At 42.1% G+C, this 20,795-nt stretch overlaps 1 protein-coding gene across 4 annotated transcripts in view; it reads left to right on the top strand.

The window, feature by feature from the left end:
• The window catches only part of PAX3 (paired box 3), a 76,109-nt gene that overhangs the window by 40,256 nt on the left and 15,058 nt on the right, over positions 1-20,795 (top strand). For 2 of the 4 annotated variants that reach the window (XM_056498787.1, XM_056498786.1), the window contains exon 5: positions 11,294-11,499. In XM_056498787.1, coding sequence (XP_056354762.1) covers positions 11,294-11,499 — 206 coding nt within the window. The remainder of the gene's footprint in view (positions 1-11,293; positions 11,500-20,795) is intronic. The other 2 variants (XM_056498788.1, XM_056498785.1) reach the window with 1 other exon arrangement.

Raw genomic sequence — 20,795 nt, 5'->3', positions numbered from 1 at the left:
TACTGCTATCTTTGAGAATTTGCCCTATTTCTGGAGGGCAAAACCATCAGTTTTAATGAAACCATTGATTTTCAGTGTGTGGGAGATCATCTAAAAGTGAGCTCCTCTTCATGCTCCATAAAAATCCACAGGAACTTTCACTGGGTTCCCTGTTTGGGTAAAAGGAGCAAAAGTAAAAACCTTGTGTCTTCTGAGTATGGACATTCCTGATGCCTGAGTGTAGGTGAGGGCTACATCTGAATCTAGAGGCTGGATCCAAAGACCACTGACACAATGTGACTTGCATTTAATACTGAGAATATAGAACTAGATTCTTCAGAGTCTCTTTCCTTGGGAACAAAAAGGAGAAAATGAGTTGTATGTGTGGTTTTTTTACCTTATATATTACTTAATATTCTTAAATATTCTCTGTTAGACAATCACTTCATTTTAAGTCATTGAAATTCTTGATGCTTATGGTGTAGGGACACTGTGGGAGGGGAAAAAAAGGAAATGAGTGAAAATACATTTTTAATATTAGTGTCCAAGCAAAGCCTACAGGAGTCATCAACAGGCATCCTGCCACTTCTGCTGTACATGTATGGTGAATAGTTAAGAGAAGCCAGAGTGTTTGTTTCACTAAATTTGGTGCAGAGTTACTTTTTCAGTTTTTGGGACTGCTAATAATTCAGAGAGACAGTTATAAATTGGTTAATATATGTAGAGGTTTCAAAGCTGGTGATACTAAGGATGTGTATATTTAGTCAAATAATTTTTGACATCTCTACCATTAGGCATTCACCAGCAACCGTTGTTCCCGTAGGTTTTCGAGAACATTTATCAGCATCTGTCAGCAAGTAGTAAATGAGAGCAAATGTATGGGAATTACATATGTCTGTGGTGGAGAGACTGGATCCAGAGTGACTCCCAGCTGGCACATTTTCCATGCTATAAAGGTGCTGTGGGGCTGGCTGCAGCCCAGCCCATCACTCCCTTTCATTGACTGCTCTGAGGTCAGCTGGTGTGGGGCTTTGTTCTGGCTTTTTTATTGGACTGAAAAATTGTGAGTTTTCTTTGGAAATGAAGCTCCCCCTGATTCTTTGGAATATTTAGCAAGCTGTATACCTTGCTTCATTCTTAGCAAGCCAGGGTCCATGCCCTCAGAGCACTGCTTGTGTGCTTTTTATTCTTTCATGTTTGTTTAGATTCTGTATTATGGCAGTGCTGTGGTCAGGTGACATCTGTGAGCTCCAAAAGCTTTTGTGAGGCTGGTAGGAGACAGTCCCTGGGAAGTGTAATTAAAGGATGATGCCAGGAGCTCATGGGCGTGCAAACCTCACAGGGTGAGGAACAAGGAGCATCTGCAGGTGACCAGTTCTTGGATGGACTCAAGGTAATTACTGTAACAGCATCACAGGCGCTGTAATGAATGAAACAGCATTGTGTGCTTCAGGGAGTCTTGGGCAGAGTCCTGCACCCCTCTGTGCTGGCACCCAAGGCAAGGGCTGGAATGAGAAACCCCACAGGAAGTAACACAAAGAGGTCCTGAGCACCCTGCTGCTGCCCTGTTGTAGGGTCCTTTTATCCCAAACACTGGAACAACCATAAAGGCAGGGGCTGTCTTTGACCAGTGGGACTGGAGGGCTCAATACCCAGTAGGACCAGGTTTCATGACAGAAGATGATGGATTTTGAGGTCAGAACCCCAATTCTTATGTAGTTGTGATGGAAGTGACCTGGAGTTACTAACAGCTTTGGCTGGAAAAGAAGTATTTAGCAGGACTAGGTAGTATCTTCGAAAATCAATCATAGGAAAAATATTTGATTAAAAAGATCGGCTATTTTTATTGACTGAAATCCAAAAAGCAGAGGAAAAGAAGTCAGTATTTAGTTTTCTTTCACAAAACTCTCCTGCAAAGTTAAGTATTTCTAGAGGAAATGGAGTTGTATTTAATGACAAAATCCAATATTTTATTTAAGGAAAAAAAAAAAAAAAGTTTGGAAATATTTTGTCCATTCCAAGTCCTGAAAGCAATAAATAGAGATGATCATACAACTCCGTGTACCTCTGTAGTGGGTAAAAGTGGCTGGAGGGGCGGTCTGGCTGCAGCTGTGGGTTTAAGATGAGATGATAAACTTGATCTCCCACTGAGACTTTGAGGACTGTAATCACAAGATGGAGATGAAGCTATCTACAACAGCTTGTTCTGGTAGTGTTTGTTTGGAATAAAAAATGTTATTAATTGAGGTGCTAGAACTAGTTGGGACAAATAGGAAGTTTACTAAAATAGTCTTTTTTTTTTTTTTTTTTTTTTTTTTTTTTACTTTAGCTATCGGTACAGTTTCTGTTTTCTTCAAAAATATTTTAGCAGTACTACAAGTGGAATCAGTAAAGAAATACAGAGATTTTGTTGAAACATGCTTGAAAGCTTTTTCTGTCTTGGTGTTCTCAGTAGTTTGATCTGCTCATATAACTTAGGAGTTTTGTTTGCATGGTGTTGTTTCAAAGGATTGAGGCAAATATAAGTTATAGTTTTTTTTTTTCTCTTCTGAAAAATCCACGCTGCATTACACAATTGAGAGATTGCTGACAACTCAATTATTTGCAGCATTTTAACTCACTAATACAGTCTCATTATTTATCCAGAGACTCCTTCATTTGCTTTATTTAATTTCTCAGCCAACAAATTCCATCTCCCAGGATACTCAATGTTTTCAGTCTTAATTGGTTATCAATCAGCTCTTCCATCAGCTGATACCGGCTTGAAGACATGATGCCAATCCTTTTTTAATATGTTCTGGGATTTCTGCAAGAGAGGTTTCACTTTCCTTCTAAGTCTCCCTGTCTTATATTAAAATATCACCTAAAATATCCTCAAGTTTCTTGGAAGAAAACCTCATTTGGATTTGTGTATTTAGTTTCCTCCACTTTTTTAAATTTAGGAGACAAAGTTCTTTAATCCTCTGGCAGTTTTTCCTCGGAATATCCTAGCATTTGTAAGAGAACAGACAAGATGTTGCAATACTTAAATAGTAGTGTTCTCAGCGTTTCCAGTGGGAAGGGCTGGAAAAGCCCCCAGATGTGGGCACTCGTGAGCTCCCGGAGAGAAACAACGAGCTGTGCTTTTGCTTGGTCTTGCCGCTTTTGCAGAGCTGCTCGGGGCGGTCGGACTGTGCTGGGAGGGCTGGTCCGGGTGAGGAGAGGACAGTCCGGCTGTGCTGGTGGGGACAGTCCGGGTGAGGACAGGACAGTCGGGTGAGGAGAGGACAGTCCGGCTGTGCTGGTGGGGACAGTCCGGGTGAGGACAGGACAGTCCGGGTGAGGAGAGGACAGTCCGGCTGTGCTGGTGGGGACAGTCCGGGTGAGGACAGGACAGTCCGGGTGAGGAGAGGACAGTCCGGCTGTGCTGGTGGGGACAGTCCGGGTGAGGACAGCTCAGCCCGGCTGTGCTGGGGCTCCCAGCCCGGGTCAGAACAGCTCAGCCCGGCTGTGCGCCCCGCTCCGCTCCGCCGCGCCCGGCTCATCGCGGTGCCGGCTCCCTCTCGATGCGCTCTGCCTGGATCTGCTGGGAGAGGAATGAGACACAGCAAGGGGCAGGAGGAACAGCAGAGCGATCATCTTCTGAGACCAGTGAATGGAAACTCTGCACAGTCAGCGAAGAAGTTTTGGCTTCGTGGGGAAAACTGTAGCAACTTAAATTTTATTTAGTCATTAAACCTGAGCTAACCCTTATGTAAATACTAACTTCTGAAACCACAGGGAAACCTCTTTCACAGGCTACATGACTTACCAAATCACATTATTTACTTCTTTTTTTTTTTTCTTTTTTTTTTCTTTTTTTTTTTTTTTTTTTTTTAATAATACACAATACATATGAATGTACTCCCTGGACCATAGGATCTAAGTGCTAACTGCAGCTCCTTTATATTTAGTTTTCAATGTAAATAGTAAGAATTAGTAATAATAATGTTAGTAATGATAATGATAATAATTATAATGTCGGCAATAATAGCAATAATAATAGTAATCCCTCAGTGCAAATTTACAGCAGTGAAAGTTGGGATCAGACCCACATGCAAAGCTGTTAAGTACTTTAGCGTTACTTGTATCAACAAAGCAAATCTCTTTTTGGCAAAGAAGGTGGGGGAATAAGAAGAGATTTTTGTAGTTGTATTTGCAGTTTCCTTTTCCCTTCCTTTCACTCTAGAAATTCTTTATCCTTTCATGCACAGTTGAGAATTAGCCATTTATTCTTAGTGCTGGCGATGGAGTCTTTGATATTTAAAATGGAATGTGTTCCTTTTTGATGCTCTGTGATTTTGAATGAAGTACATGCTAGCAGATTAATGGTGCAGAACAGTTAGGCACTGGGCATTTTTTTTCCTTTCCATATTATTTCATCATTGCAAAAACAATTTAAATATATTTTTAAAAAAGAAGAGCCTGTGAATTGTCTATTGTTTATGCGGTGAAATTGTTTTCACAGTGTTGTCATTCTCTTCTAAGTTGAAATCATTGGATAGCTATGAGCTGTCACATTTTTTGTCACTTATAACTGCATCAAGCTGTGCTGACAAAATGTCCCTGCATAACTGTTAATATGCATTGTCATTTTAAGCATGAAACAGTTTAGCTAATGATTTATCTCTTATAATGCAGCACTTGGGGCAGCTGTATGATTTGTCTCTTTAGCAAGTCAAGTAATTTCTTTAACAAAATGTTAAGCACAGATGGGCCATAGGCTGTCAGTTAACCATTATTGTGCATGCATCTGCTTGCCTTCAATGCACTGTTTTATGTATTCAGCCACTTACTTAGGCACAGTTCTCTGAAAAGCGGAACCTACTCTGATTGGCAAATAAAATGTTCATTTGTCTCTTCTTCCTATTGTTTTGTTTTGGTAACACATGTCAGCAGCTCAATTACCCAGTTCATTAACAGCTCCCAGTGGACATGATGGCCAACCCATGATAAGGAGGGCGATTGTGGCACATATGGTCAATAATAGCCTGTCTCTTGGTAATTGTAAATAAAAGTCACTGTTGGCCATTTCCTTTTACTGCAGCTACTGTTTTCCTTTTCACTTTGCCGTACAAAGCACATTTCTCTATGTGAATCAGCCCAAACAAAATAAAAATACCATCAATTTCTCTCAAGAAGATCACTTTTATCACCGCTGTGGTGGTTATTTCTGTGCTGACTTTCCAACTTAGAGCTCACAGGATATGGTCTTGCTCTTTTCAAATTCCAGCAACGGATTAATTGCTCTTATTAGTTTACTTGAGTAACAACATATTTTCTCAACGTTTCTCTTATTCTCTCATTCTCTCACTGCAGACTTTTTAAAAAGTGCCTGTGGAGTTAGAAAAAGTAATTTACAATTTTTTTTGCAAGCATGCCCTTTACAAATAGCAGCGGTTTTCAAAGGAGTAATTGAAGTGTGACTTAATCCTTGTTAGATGAGTGATATTCCTGTCTAGAACGGAGGCTTTCTTTTGGTTTCGTTTCTCCTTCTTTGATATATCATAGTCAAAATGCCAGCAGAACTGGTTAAAAGCAATTCTACTACTTGTGGGTATTTCACATTGCATCAGGTTCTCTGCTTGTTTTCTAGCAAGGTTCTATTTCTTTATATACTTGCTGATTCCTAAATTTTCACTTTTACTAGGAAAAAAGAAGCATGTAGCAGCATTAGCATGTTTTATGATTACCCATCTGAGAAATCTTTTGTGGCTCCTTGTTTCATTCTTTGTTTCTTGAAATTTGATTTTATTTTTCCTCTTAAAGAAAAGAAGTCCAGCTGATAACAAGTTTTGGACTGTACCTTGATAGGCTGAAACTTGGGATGTCCTCTTACCATGTGGATGTTGAAGCACAGAAAATGAACGTTGAATTGGGCAAAATTGCAGCTCTGAGTATCAGTAACCTTGCCCAAAAGTGCTTTGGTGGGAGAACCTAAACTTTAGGGGTGCTCTTCTGTTCCTTGAAGCATTTTATCTTAGATAAACACAGCATTCAGTTGTGGCTCTAAAGAGCTCACAGGTGGCTGTGGGGGGACTCGGGACCCCTGAGCTCGTCCCCTGCTGCCTGCCATATTCATAACTAATCTGTAGTCTCCTCCCCGGGCTGCAGGCACTCGGGGAGTTGTTGAGTGTCAGAGTTTATTTGTCCTGGTTTGATTAGCACAGACCTGGCAGGGTGTATTTTCTTTTTAATGGCTCCTTGCTGTGACAGTGAGGTTTTGGGAGGAGGAGGAGGAGAGGGGGGAGCCTGGCGTCATGTTTCCCCAGGCAAACACAGAAAAATGAAGGGATGATGTGCTGGGAGGGAGAGGTGCTCTAGAGCCTTCATTATATTTTGTATGGATATAAAAGTCTGCTCCTAAGCAGGACTGCTGAGAGGGAAGGAGAGAGGGTTAGCATGAAATAAGGATGCTGTTTTATCTTGCTGTGGACTTTATTTTGTGACAGAAAAGGCTGCTTGGTGCGTTTCTATCTCGTTGACTGTTAAAAGCCAGCTGCTGAAAGCCTGCCCCAACACAAACAAGGCTCCGGGCAGGAATGCCCTACTGGCCACCTACTGCTGCCGCTGGCTGTGCAGGGATGTGTTTGGGGAGCGCCTCGGCTGCTCTGACCCCCCATCCTGGGGCAGCTCTGCTCCCCCTGCCCTTCCTCCCTCACTGCTGCTTGAGCCCCTCACCTCTGGCGGGGAGAGGCAGGGCTGGAGGGACGCCTCCAGGTGCGGAGCTTCGGGGAGGGGAGCTGGATTAACCCCTGCTGTGCAGCCCCTCACCCGGCTGCCCTCCGCAGCCCCCCGGCCCGCCGCCCCCGCCCCCGCCGCAGCCGCCTTTGTGCCGCCCGCATCCTGCCAGGCAGGTGTCACAGCCCTGAATGCGGGCAAAGGCCCCGCTGATGGATACCACAGATGGAGCGTGGAAATCGGCCCAATAGGCCTCAGCCACAGGCCATTTCTTAGGACCCAACAAAAGCCTCCAAATAAGTCAACAAAAATCCCAAAGATCACAAAGAGAAAGTGTCATTTGTCATTTGCTGTGGGTTTGTGTGGGGGTGGCGGCCCCGCTGCACTCCCCTTGCCTGCACCCGAGCAAACACGGGAGGTCACTCGGCTCGCCTGGGCCTGCATGGCTGCGGGATCAGACGGGACCAGCAGCCACGCTGCCCGGGAGCCACAGGCCAGCAGGATGGAGCCCAGGGAGCCACAGGGCCAGCACAGAGAGCAGCCAGGGAGCCACAGGGCCAGCTGGGTGGAGCCTAGGGAGCCACAGGGCCAGCACAGTGAGAGCAGCCAGGGAGCCACAGGGCCAGCAGGGTGGGAGTCTAGGGAGCCACAGGGCCAGCAGAGTGAGCAACCAGGGAGCCACAGAGGCAGCAGGGTGAGAGCCCAGAGCCACAGGGCTGGCAGGGTGAGAGTCCAGGGAGCCACACGGCCAGCAGGGTGAGAGCCCAGAGCCACAGGGCCAGCACAGAGAGCAACCAGGGAGCCACAGAGCCAGCAGGGTGAGAGCCTAGGGAGCCACAGGGCCAGCAGGGTAAGAGTCCAGGGAGCCACACGGCCAGCAGGGTGAGAGCCCAGAGCCACAGGGCCAGCAGGGTGAGCAACCAGGGAGCCACAGGGCCAGCAGGGTGAGAGCCCAGAGCCACAGGGCCAGCACAGAGAATAACCAGGGAGCCACAGGGCCAGCTGAATGGAGCCTAGGGAGCCACAGGGCCAGCAGAGTGAGCAACCAGGGAGCCACAGAGCCAGCAGGGTGAGAGCCCAGGGAGCCACAGGGCCAGCAGGGTGAGAGCCCAGAGCCACAGGGCTGGCAGAATGAACCTCCCTGGTGAGCTCCAGACCTGCAGTGGTGCAAAGGAGAGACTCTGTGAAATTAATCTTGCTTAAATAAAGGACTGAGAAGATGGATGTGTGGAGGGTAACTAGCTAATAAACTGCTACCAGAACTCTCCCTTGCCTTTGCTATTTTTAATTTTTTTTTTTCCATTGGCCTTATTTCAGTGAGATTCATGGTTAGACAGAATTCATTCTGGCTGTTACACTAGAAGGAAGAGACTGTGTAATATGTTATTAAAAAATGTTACAGCATGTGAAGAGCTGTAACAGCGAGAGAAGTTCTGCTTCCTCAGGTCACAGGATGATAACCTCTCCATGATAACCTCTCTGCCTGCCTCTGTCAGGTGCACTGTGTTGCAGCCCTAATGCATGGGCTTTAAATGGTTGTCATGTTATTGTTATTTAATTATTCAAATGAAATGTCTTGCTGAGAGGAAGAACAGCCTGCAGAATGACCTCTTGTGTGTCATTTTGTTATTCAGTTTTTGCCCCGATGTGTCTATTTACAGTGTTTGCAAAAGGGATGGTTGCAGAACTACAGGTGACAGAATGCCTGTGACATTGGGCAGTGGGGTTTTGCATTTGTGGTGATAATCGGCATGCAGCATTTCCTTAGGCCACCAGATAGGTCATGAGCAGTTAAGGGACAAATCATTTCTCTTTAATTCTGTAATTCCTTTTTTAATTACTCTTTGTGACTCAGCAACTTGTAGTGCTGTTGGCTGCCTCTCCCATTTTGAGCTGTATAGTAAGAGGGGTTCCAGTGATCCCAAGATCCCCAGTCACGGAATCTCCCACGGCAGTGAGTCTCCTCCTGTTTATAACTTGAGGGTTGGAAAATTAGGAGCATTAGGACACATGTAAAGGTTAGTGATATATGCATGTTTTGTGGAGGTGATGGATTTAGAAATAACCCAGCTAAAATCTCACCAGCTTTGCTGGTGCTGAACAATATCTTTGAATATCATGGAAGTCAGCACACCTGTTAGTGAGATACTGCTTAGAGAAAGGACAATGCACTGTGACTATTGAACGTATATAAAGTATACATTTCTTGCATATATATATATAATCCAATTTTTGTGCTTAGCCAGAACTCTTGACTGCCTTCTCACCTGAACAAAAGTATAATAATGGTGTTTTAATAGGAAAAAATAAGAATAAAGGCTTCCTTGATGATACTGATATTTAAGAATACTTTGTAAGAAATAAAAACAGTACAGTTTGTAAAACAGACATGTAGCTATCCTTTGAGATTACATTTGTCTGACTTTAATATCACAGGGCAAATTAAAAAAAATAAGCCAATGTTTTCAATAAAGCTGCACATAGCAGCCAGGCCTGGCAAAAGGTAAAGCCAAAGAAAACAGATAGATAAGAAGGTTATTTCATGTGATATTTTCATGTGACAATTTTCTCCCTACTTTAATTTTATTACTTTCTCTTAAAATTCTTGCCCTTGATTACACAAATTATTCTGGACTCTTAGATACTATAGATTTTTTTTAATTGATTTACCTTTGTGCCTTATATATACTGCTTAATGAAATATAAAGTGAAAATGAAATGAAGTCAGGGTTTTAGTTCTACATTCTTTTGCAGAAAGGAATGAGATCATAGGGAAACATGTCAAGATTTTGCCCAGTCTTTATAAAACATTTAAAAAAAGATAATTATATTCTCCTGATGCTTCCCACTCATTTGGTGAGAGAGTTCACTTCAGAAATTTAGCAATGAATACCCCCTTTAAGTTGCACAATTTAAGCTGGCTTTTTCTAGCATACACATAGATGTTTGAAGAAGTTGTACACATACATGCGGAGTCTGAAAGAGCATTGAACATCTGATGTCTTGGGGTTTGACTTCCTTTTCCTTTAAATTGTACACAATTAAAGGCAGCTTTTGTCTCCAAAAGGGACATTCCTGAGCTCTGTTTCAGATCTCACCACACCAGGTGAGGACAGAGTGCAGTGGTAGCCAGTGTGACCCTGCTAGTGTGGCTGGTGTGCTCTCCTCCAGCCTAGCTGGGCAGTAAGAGATGTTCTGCTTAAGGTGGGTGGTTTGTATCTGACAGTGGCATTGGGGAACTATATTTAAAATATCCTAGATTTCTTTTTGCTCTTGAATGACAGTGTGTAGCCATCCTGCAGGGTTGTATCTTGGCAGTTGCTGAGGAAGGCAGGTGTCACTTGGGACCCTGGCTGAGAAGATTTGGGATTTGTCACTAATTCAGACAACGTGCTATGTTAATTTTGGGATAGTCTAGATTGCCTGTTTAATAAGGACTGGGCTTGAACTGTTTAAGAGAAGATATTTGTGCTGATTCTCCTTTGTTCTAGAGAACAATATTCTCAAGAATGAGAACCTCTTAGTCCAGTCTTACTTGGGACAAACCTTCACTGCAAGTAAGAGACTCTGGGAGCTGATGTTTGTTCACTATATTGATGCTGAGAGCCACAAGAGTTTCTCCTTATGTTGGGTATGCTGGGTCCAAGATATTGATGCTGTCTGGAAAATGAAGATATCTTTCACTAAAGAGCCACTGGTCTAGATGTAATTGCTCTTTTTTTGTATTTTTTTTTTTTTTTTTTTTTTTTTTTTTTGGTGTGCAGAAATTAATAAACTTTTTAGCTGAATTGTCTGAAAAAGCACTTTGTATTTCTCATGCTCTAAGTAAACAGATTAGCTGTATTTATTAGCTCAAACAGCTTGAGTGAAATTGGAAATGTAAGATAGCTAGAAATGAACCTGGTGGGGGGTTTTAGCTGGAGCTTGAGAAACAATTTGCTTCCAAGTAAAAGACATTAAAAGGATTATATTAAATCAATGTCTATATCAATAATTTCTTTGGCATTGTTGAAGTAGTAGCAGCAGCAATGCTTGTATTTCCATTGAGCAAGCAGTTTCAGCATCGCTGGGGAGTGTCTGCCCTCTTTAGGTGGTTTCCCTTGAAGACTCAGGCAAGAAGAAATGCTGGTTGCCTGGACAGCAGCTGATGCAAGTGAAGACTGGTTTTGAAAGTCTACTCTTTTGGTTCATTACTGTTTGCTGGAGAAAGTGAGTGTGGTTGGGTACTGAAGAGGTTCTGCTGCCTTCACAGTTACAGCTCTGGGTTCAGCTGTAGCTGGAGTTCGCTTCACGGCCAGGGGAAACAGTGCTGCTGGGGTCTGGCTGGCCCTCTCTGTGACCTCACTATCTCCATGTCTGTGAAGTCCAGAAGGAGTTTCCATATTGATTTCTCTGTAAACTGCTGATTGCAAGAGTTGGTATCCCCATCCTGGGTCATGGTGATGCTGTATGTGGTTTGTTTCTTGCTGGCTTTTCTAGAGTTCTGACTCAGTGTTTGTGAGGGGCCTTTAGTCCAAGACAGGCTTCATATGAAAGGATGTTCTTGATTCAATATTTTGCTGTTCTTTCTCCTTAATTAAAGCTAATATTTGCCTTTTTTTTTTTCCTTTTTGAGCATCAGCACCTCAGTCTGATGAAGGCTCTGACATTGATTCTGAACCAGATTTGCCTTTAAAAAGAAAGCAGCGTCGCAGCAGGACAACCTTCACAGCAGAACAACTGGAAGAGCTGGAAAGAGCTTTTGAGAGGACACACTACCCTGACATTTACACCAGGGAAGAACTTGCACAAAGAGCCAAACTCACAGAGGCTCGTGTTCAGGTATGTATAATATAAGCTGCCTAATGAAAGGAGTTTCCTTTTCTCTTAGCATGTGAGTCCTTTTATATTCTTGTATGATCCTGCTCTGGAGTAGAAGGAAAATGTGAAACAACATTGTTTACAGCTGTGGAGTTTTTACATCTGTACATGGGCATTGGTTTTACAACCGTTTAAGAGAACTGCTTTGAAAAACCTTTTGTGTCTTCCTCATTAATTGTTCCATACCTACCATAAATATAATAGGCAATCTTTAAAGAAGAAGAAGGTCTGATTTCCCCATTTGTTTGCTTTATGCATTTGACAGCACTCTGCATGTAATCAGGTCAGCTGTTGGGATCATTTATGGTTACTTAACTGATTTCATCTGTTGTTGTCTGGGTCTCCAGAGAGAGAAAAGGAGAGAAAAACATTTTTAAAGGACAATGTGTCTACAGAGCCATACAAGTGAGCAAGGTGGCTGGTACAGTATCTACAGTTCACTTTTAGGTTAGATTTTGAAGTTGACTTGGTATAAATTCCATAATATCTCTTTTATCCCCATTCTTGGTTTAATTCAAAATAAAATAAGCACTCAAATAACTTCTAAGTCTTCACAGCCTCACATAGACCTTGGCTGTCTAAAACAAATTAATGTACCAGAGCAGTAACATGGAGTTGATTTAAATTTTTTTCAAAAACATGAGCCTGGATTTTTAGCTGTTTAAGCCCAGGAAAATAGCAGCCAAATTATCCCGGAATAAACTGCATCCCAGAGTTCAAGTTTCAATTGGACTTATCCTGTTTAATATCAAAGAAACACATGCTGTGAAAAGTTTAATACAGCAGGCAGAATCTTCTGCTGCTCTTTCACCACTTGACATCTATGAATTGCTGGGAAAAGTACACTCCATTTAAATCAGTCTGAGTTGCAAGTGTTACTAAGCAAATGTGTGGTTGGGTGACAAGCAAAATGTTGAAGCTTGTGGTCTAACAAAGGAAGAAAAATGAGTGGTGACTTGTGGTCTGACCAAGGATACAGGTGAATTTGGTTTCTTTGGTGAGACTCTATTATGTTTTGACCTTTGAAACTGAGCCTGAGGCATTCACACTGTGCAGACTGAAATAAGCTATACAAAACACCTCTCTGACTTTTAAAGACAATCATGCCTATTGGGACATGGTTGTATTATTGAGCATCTGTCTTGAAAGGCTCAGATTTTTACCTGCTAAATGTTTTTGGAGAAAACTTCACGCCACATTTCTTGTAAGTGTTTGTTATGACTGTGGGAGAAAATCAGATGTGTGGATGAATTTGTCTGGAAGGCAAACTCCGTTGTGCATGACTTTTCTTAATGTGTTTACTAAGTGAAATGCTTGCAAAACAGCTCCATAGATAGACTTGGGCCAGGTAAGACCAAATCAAGCCCCAGGAATCATTTGCACACAAACATAACAAAGATAACTTGCTTCACAAATGTTGTTAGCAAGTCGAATGGGATCTAGGAAATGATGTTTTGGTCTATGTTAGCTTCAGTGGAAAAATACGATAAAATGAAAAAGACCTTGTTCATGTTTTTCTAAATCAATGACCCACAGCTAGAAGAAAAGCAGAACTCTCATTAACATAACAGCTGTCTTAATGTGGCTTTAACCCTGTGACTTTTTACATTCCTCATGGCTTCCTTGGTTCCCTCGAGACACATCCTGTCTCACACCACTTGTATGATCTACAGCCTCACAAATTCCCCAGTACCTCTGACATGGATATTTTACCTAACCCAGCATGGAAGAGAGTTCCCAGTCAATCAATGATTAAAATACCAGAACAAAACCTTTCTGGATTAAAGATGAGCTGGAGTTGAAGTAACCAGCCTGTGGGTAGTTTCCTAGTGCACTCCATCTGTCTGGTACACTTGAAGGCTGGCAGAATGATTTAGCAGTGGATTAAGGGATACAGGATTTGCCTTATCAGCATTCAGCACCTCTCTATAGCCCCTTAAAATAGCCACGTATGATGGGCATGAAATAAAAGATGACCTGTGAAAAGAAAATAACCCTAAGAGACTCGAGGCTGAGAAGGCTGGATAGCCATACTGAAGTAGTATTCGAGCTTTCTTAGTCACACTTCTTTTTTGGTAACATTATGACTGAGATCAGAGATACCAAATTTTATATGGATATATACACAAAGATCTCTTTGACTGCTTCCCAATAAAGCATTATCTAAAAGAGTTGGCTCTTTCAGACTGAATCCAACTAAACCCAGAATTATTTTTTTTTCCTTTAGAGCTGTAAAGTCAAATTTTGTACAGTTATTTTATATTGTCTAGGTAGTTATTTAGTTGATTACAACTGGATCAACCTTGCTATTCCCTCAGCCCTCTGTAGTCCTTGCATCTCATGTTTTGTTTTCTCTACCCTGCCGCTCCTGTGCTCCCCCTTTCCATCTGTTCCCTGAGGCCATCTATTACTCTTGTGAAAGGAAGAGTCTTACACCACTGAACCATGTTTTTTCTCACTTTCTCACTGCTGAAGAGTAACCAAATGCATGTTTCTTACCTGGTTTCTTGGAAGTGGTGAAAAAAATTTGCCTCTGGTGTGGGATCAAGTATAGAACATATCAGCCCCTAAGGGGAATTTTTTGAGAGCTACAAGCAACTGAAAACAGACTTTACACTGTGAATGTTATTTGTGTACCTAATCACGGGAACAGGAAAGGCTTTTGGGGAAAGGAGTGTTCCAACAAACTCCACATTATAAGAGTCACGAGATGTGCAACTATAATCATGGCAAATATTTCAACGCTGGGTGTAATAAAGAGTTAAAATGCTCCCTGCAATTCCTCCTGCAGCACTTTTCCACTCAAGTACTGTTGATTACTTTCCCCCAGTGTTTGAACCTAGATGAGATGTGGAGCCAGGACAACCTCTTCCAGAGGCACTTGCTCTTCTCCACACATTAGATGCAGAAGAAAGAGGAGAGCTCTTTGGTCTTGTGAGTTTATCAGATAAAACTCAGATAGATAAGCACAGTTCCAAAGGAGGACCCTTCCTTTAAAAGTTAAAAAAAAATAATGATACTCTGGGCATGTGAAGATTTGTATATTTTGAGTAAAAATTGCAACCCTGCAGTACTTTAACTGTCCAGTTTAAAATCTCATTAAAACCATCATTATGTTGCAGTGCAGTCCTTAAGGTCTGTGGCCTGTTTTTACTGACAATCTGAAGCCATATTTGAAAAATGTATTTATCTCCAGTGTAGATCAAAGACTCTTTCTGAGCTTTTTAACTGTGGAGTTATGGTTTCTGTAACAAATTATGCATCAGGAATGAAGTGGGTAGTATCTTTTCTGGCCACTTTGATTCCCACATCAGGCTTGTTTTTAGACCTGGATGAAGTGGGCAAGCTTTGGCAGCAGCTTGGGGCCTGTTTCAGATAGATTCAGGGGAGTGTTTACATCAATCTTTTGGCAAAGGATTTTTAAATAAGGTTCAGGTTTGTCCTGTGGCTGGCCAGGAACCTGCCTTGGCCAACAGGGGCTGGCCATGCAGGCAAATCTTTTGGGGCTGTGTATTGATGGCAGCATCCCAAATTGCCAGAAATGTGGTGCATGAGACTTGTGTATTGGACCATGTTAAGGAGTGCCCCAGCTGTATGGATCCTTGGGGCAGGAGGCCCTTCTGTGAGAAGCAGCTGGCACATGGTCTCCCTGTTTAATTCCAAAATGCAATGGGAAAAATTTGTTTGGATTCTTTTTCATCCATGAATAATGGTGAAAAAGAAGGGCACGTCAGGAAGAATTCTGAATCATTACTATTTCCCACCCTGAAGAGTTTCTTCTCAGCCAAATCCCAGTCTTAAACTGATTTGCTTGAAGATATTATTAAAAAAAAAAAAAAAAAAAGTTGTTTATCAACAAAGCATGTCTGAAAATTTAGGCAGATCTCTCCAGGCTACTAGCATGGAATTGAATGTTCCCATGTCAAACTTGTAATCAGCTTGTAAGCTATTGTAAAAACCTTATTATAACCTCAACAAATAAGTCCCAAGAGCTCTAATGTCTCAAATAGCTAGAAGAAAAATTATTAAAAAGATATATTTTAAATGTTGTGCTTGCACATTATTTTCTTTGCTGAACTGCAATACAGTGGGAGGGAAAGAGTTTGGAGAGGAGTGGGGGAAAGGTGAGAGAAGAAGTCATGACTCTTGAGCTAGTAGTAAAGCTTAAAGGCTCTGAAGTCCAACTTCTCAGCTTTAATAGTCTGTTCTCAGTAGAAAACAGTGAAGAGCACTCCCTGAGAAATCACTGGAGAGGGGGAATCTGTGCCAAAAAAAAAGTCTTGCTTTCAGCTCCTCTGGAAATGTTTGAGCATATACACTGAACTGCCCAGTCTTATGGGATGAGGCAAAGGAATGTAGGATGGGTTCAAGAACACTCAAGACCTTTCATCAGATCTTTGCAGTTATTCCTGATGTGGTTTATGGATAATTTCTGATGCCTTTTCTTGAGACTGGACCTCTTGCATCATAAAAGGGCTAAAGAAAGAAAATGCTGTGTGAATCTTTGCAGTAGATAACCCTGTAACTGCAGGTCCCCCTCCCCTGTAAAGGGGAAATTAACCAACTGCATTCATATGCAGGCCCAAGAGGACATTTTTAAATATAAAGGAAAAGAGGGATGTGATTTTGATTGTCTCTTTCTGGTCCCTGCTGCCTAAGGGCTCTAATTAGTGTCACTTTAACTTATGAATGCACAGTTCAATTTGCTTATTACTCAATAATTTTCAGAACTATTCAGCTGCAGTTTTTTAGAAGTATTTTTGTAGGACTGAGTCAAAGTTTTCTCAAAGAAATCTAAGAGATGGGAGTATGTTGGATCACACTGGGAGGTGGTTGGAAGTCCCTATTGCCTTTGGCACAGTCTAGTGGCTTTTTGGTCTGTGTTGTTTTTTTGTTTTATTTTGTGCGTAGTGTGTTTGGTTTCATTTTGACTTTCTTTGCTTTTTTTGTTTGGTTGTTTTGTTTTGTTTTGGGTTTTTTTTTGTTTTGGGATTTTGTTTGGTATGTTTTTCCCTTTTATTCCCAGCCCCCAGTATGTTTTCAAAGAACTCTGGTTTCTAGCACACTGATAACTTGTAGTATCCTAAAGAGTATCACTTCCCATCCCCATAAAGAGCAGGATTCAGCAGGCAGGGAGCCCTCAGCATTGTGACATTCCCATTGGTGGCCATGGCAGATTGCTCTCAGCAGGCTTTGGGCACAGCTTTGGGATACTCTGAGGAAACATGGTGTACATCTGTATGCAGTGGACCTTATTCCTATGAAGCTGGGGGTGTGCAGATGTCACAGTCAAGCTGATTTTTCAACTAGTTGTGCTAAAAAGTAATTCTGTTTCTACTCTTTCTTCATCCTGTGGCTGCTCCCTGGCAGTGCTCTCCCTGCAGTTCATCATACTGATACCACAGTGAGCCAGGATGGAAACTTGCCCTACTGCAAATAAAAAAAAAAAAAAAAAAAAAAGAAAGAAAGAAAGAAAGAAAGAAAAATAGAAAAGGGAGGATAAAAAACGTATTTCCTGTGCACGCCCTCAGAAGGCTGCTGAAATAAGGGAGGTCTGGCATCTGTAGGGACTGCAGGAGCAGACACTGAGGGTGTTTTTAGAAGTCACACTGCCGTGTTTTGCAAAGGTAACAGAGTCAGCTGTGCCTGGGCTGGTGGAGCTCAGCTTTGTTTGCAGTTTCCTTCTTCAGCCTCCCCTCTTCCCAAGGCACCCCTGCTGCTTCTGGCACAGCCCACATTCTTTCCCTGGTGCAATATCCACTGAGGACTCCCGCTTCCAGGATGGTCAGACTTCGTTTTGAACATGGGAATTTTGTGGGAAGGGAGAGGTGGGGAATAGTGGGGTGGGGGAGGCAGTTACCATGAAAAATATCATGAGGAAAAACTGAACCAACCTGTGCCTCCCCCCATCTAAAATCCATCTAAAATTAGAAGTGCCGTTAATAATACATCAGTCTTTCGACTTTTGTGTTTCTGGCACTCACGCTTGCAATGGTCAGGACTTTGTATAACAAAATATCCACGGGTTTTTTGAAACATTCACGTCTTGAATGTTTTGCCCTGTGAATCAGAAATCTTTTTGCCTTAAAAGCACATAGAGCACTCTGTGTTTATGATCAGACTGTTGAAATGTCAAGGCTAATTACACTAGTGTGTTCCCAAGTGAATAAATGCATCTTCTAAGGAATATCCTGTTGAGATCCACAAAATAAAATATTGGCATGATTACGTGCAAACTAGTTTAAGAAAAAATGATAATAGGAACCAGGATCCAAATATCAGGAAATACAGATAGAAGAAACCTATTAGTTCACCTTATCCATCCACACTGGTGCAAAATGCAGTCTTTATGTTCTGTCAGACAGTGATTTCTTTTTTGGTCAATCCAGTCCCTGGTGCTTGAAAAACTGGAACTCTGGTACTTTCTTCTATAATTCATCCTCTTCAGTTCTATTTCTGAGATATAAATGTTGGCCAGACATTGGGATTCAAGTTTGTTTCCAAATCATCTGGATCATTTACATTCCATCTTTGAAAATAACATAGGAACTGAGGAGTCCAAGCCTTATTACGGTGAGTGTGACTTGGCTTCTGTGCAGACATGGTTTTTGAATGCTTGGGTCCCTCAGCCAAGTCATGTTTCCTCTGTCCATTTTTAGATATTTAGAGTTTGATTTCTGTTGTGCCCACTGCAGGGTAGCACTTTCTCACAGGATGACACTTGGGATCTCCCCCAGGGACTGCTTGGTGCTGGAAGCATCCCTGCAGCCAGGTGATGATTGTACCTCTGAAAGGGAGGTTGTGGGAGAGCAGGAGCATCCTATGGGGACCTGCTAGATTTGAAAAGGCCACTCATAAAATGAGGATTTTGTCATGTTGGTGGAAGTTGAAATCCACTGCACATAAGGGGACATTGTATTTAGATCATGTTGGAAATGTACAAACAAAAGAAAATACTTCCCCAGGTGTTTACAATATGTTTCTAAGCAGACACACTGGCTTGTGGTGACTGAATTTATTTTTAAGTCTTGGCTTGAGATTAACAAAGTTTTTCAAGATTTCAAGTGTTCATGGGTTTTTCATGATACATGAGGATTTAAGAAATGAAAAAGATTCTGGACTCTTGAAATAGAGCAAGGCAACTGACTGTAGTCTAAAGGAAATATTATGGCTAAAATCCCCAATAATGTCATTTAAAACAACATATAACTGCTTCTGAATAAAACTTGAGATTTGACTAATTTTAATAAGCATTACAGAAAATGGAAATGAAATACTTAGGTTTGCGTTATTTAGGTTTCAGTTATTTAGTTCTTAGTAAATTTTTCTTGATTTGGTGGCTTTTTAAATTTTTGTTTTCTTATGTGCCTCTACCATTCTGTAGTGATGAACTTGTGTGGTATTTGTGGCAATAAGTCTTCCTCTGCAGCCTTGAATTTGTTGAAGGGGTTTTGGTGAGTTAATTTGGGACTAACTCTGGTGCTAGTCAGGTGCCATCTGCCTTCCTGCCACCAGGGAAGGCAAGAGGCCAGTGCCAGAGGAGTGTGCCAGTGCCGTGTGACATGGGTGCCCATCAAGTAGCACCCATTGAGCACATCCCAATCACATGAGGTGGCAACACACAGCCTTGTTTCTGCACAGCCCAGCCTGGTTTCTGCATCCCTGCAGAGTCCCACAGTATAATGGGGCTCCAGGTAGCAACAAAGCTCTGTGCAAGGATGTCCATTGTGTGGCTGCTGCAGACTTTTTTATACTGTTGAGTGTGTCCCTTTCAGAGATGTCTAATACACAGCTGCATTTGTGGAAAAAAATGCAAGCATACAAAATGAGCCAAAAATCTGACTGCAAATAAAAGTATAAAACTTGGCATTTATGTAAATTGCTTACTACTGATTTAAAGTTTAGAATCTGACTCATTTTAATAAAGATCTGGAGTTTGAAGGCAAATGCTTATCTGTAGAGAAAACAAAATCTTGTTTCATCACTTTTCTGAGTGAAATCCATTCACATGGCATAGTTCAGTTCGTGTCCCCAAAGCACTTGGAGATCACAAGATAACCCTCTTGACCTGAAGAAGAGAGAGTGTCAAGGAAAAAAGCTGTAGTTAATGACCCGAGTCAGCTAATTACAACAAGGTTTGCTGTTTTCTGATCACTCTTTGACCTCCATTATCCTTCCTAAATGTTCTTTGGATCTTTAGCAAGGTCTGTTTCTTGCTCTACAGGCTAAATCTAGACCCATCCTCAACTACTGCTCACTGTGGGTTTTGCATCTCCACCCTGGTGCCTTGTCCCTGCCAGCTGCTTTCAGAAATGGTTCATGTGAAGACAGAGCAGGGGGTAGTATGTACAGCAAAACAACAAGAGAGGGATTTGTGACATAGAACAGAGGCTCCACCTATCCCTCTGTTCTAGATCTTAAACTGGAGTGGGAGTGTAAAATTGAGGAGTAGGTGTTGCGGCCAAAGGAGGAGGCAGCTGTGTGAACTGAGCATCTCATTCTGAAAAGAGGATGAAGTCAGAACAAACTACATGGTGACAGATGGCCTATGCCAGAAACCAGATGGCCCACTGAGTCCCACCACTCCTGTCATGAAATAGCAAGCGGGGAGAAGCCCACAGTGTACCCAAAATGTGGTTACCCTCTTGTGTGAGGGCCACTCATGGTTTATAAATGGTGTTTCACATGAAATCCCAGTCTGTGATGCCTGATTCATATGCCAGCAAGGGCTGCTTGCTGGAAGGGTCACAGATCTAAGCCCCATCTTACTTACACAAATGCATCTATATGTGGCTCATCAGCTAATATGCCTTAGCCAGGATGCATTACAGGCTGTGCAGATCTACTTTATCAGATCTTAACACTCAGTTCAGGTCTTATCTAATTAATTGTATCTGTTGATGAGCACTGCAACTGCTTCAGGGGGTAGGATTATAAGCAACTGGCTTCTTGCTTACAAATGTGTGCAGTCTCTGTTACCATAACCAACCATTCTTCCCCTCAGTGCTCCACCATGGAGCTGAGAGCTGTACTCAGGAGCCTGCTCTGAGCCCAAAACCAGGCAATGTGCCTGCACCCTGCTCCAGGCACCCCTGCACTGACTCCTTTCCCTTCCAATTTGTTATAATTGTTATAATACCAAAATTAACAATTATGTTTTGCAACTCCTGTTATGTCTGCATTTGTGATGTATTTCCTCTTTGTATCTTGGATGTAGTAAGAACCATCCAAGACTTGGAAAACTTAAAACACAAACT

Source organism: Oenanthe melanoleuca, chromosome 9 (assembly GCF_029582105.1).
Source record: "Oenanthe melanoleuca isolate GR-GAL-2019-014 chromosome 9, OMel1.0, whole genome shotgun sequence".
NCBI lineage: Eukaryota > Metazoa > Chordata > Aves > Passeriformes > Muscicapidae > Oenanthe > Oenanthe melanoleuca.
Note: the sequence above shows the minus strand (reverse complement) of the source record. Positions and strands in the feature narration are given on the sequence as shown.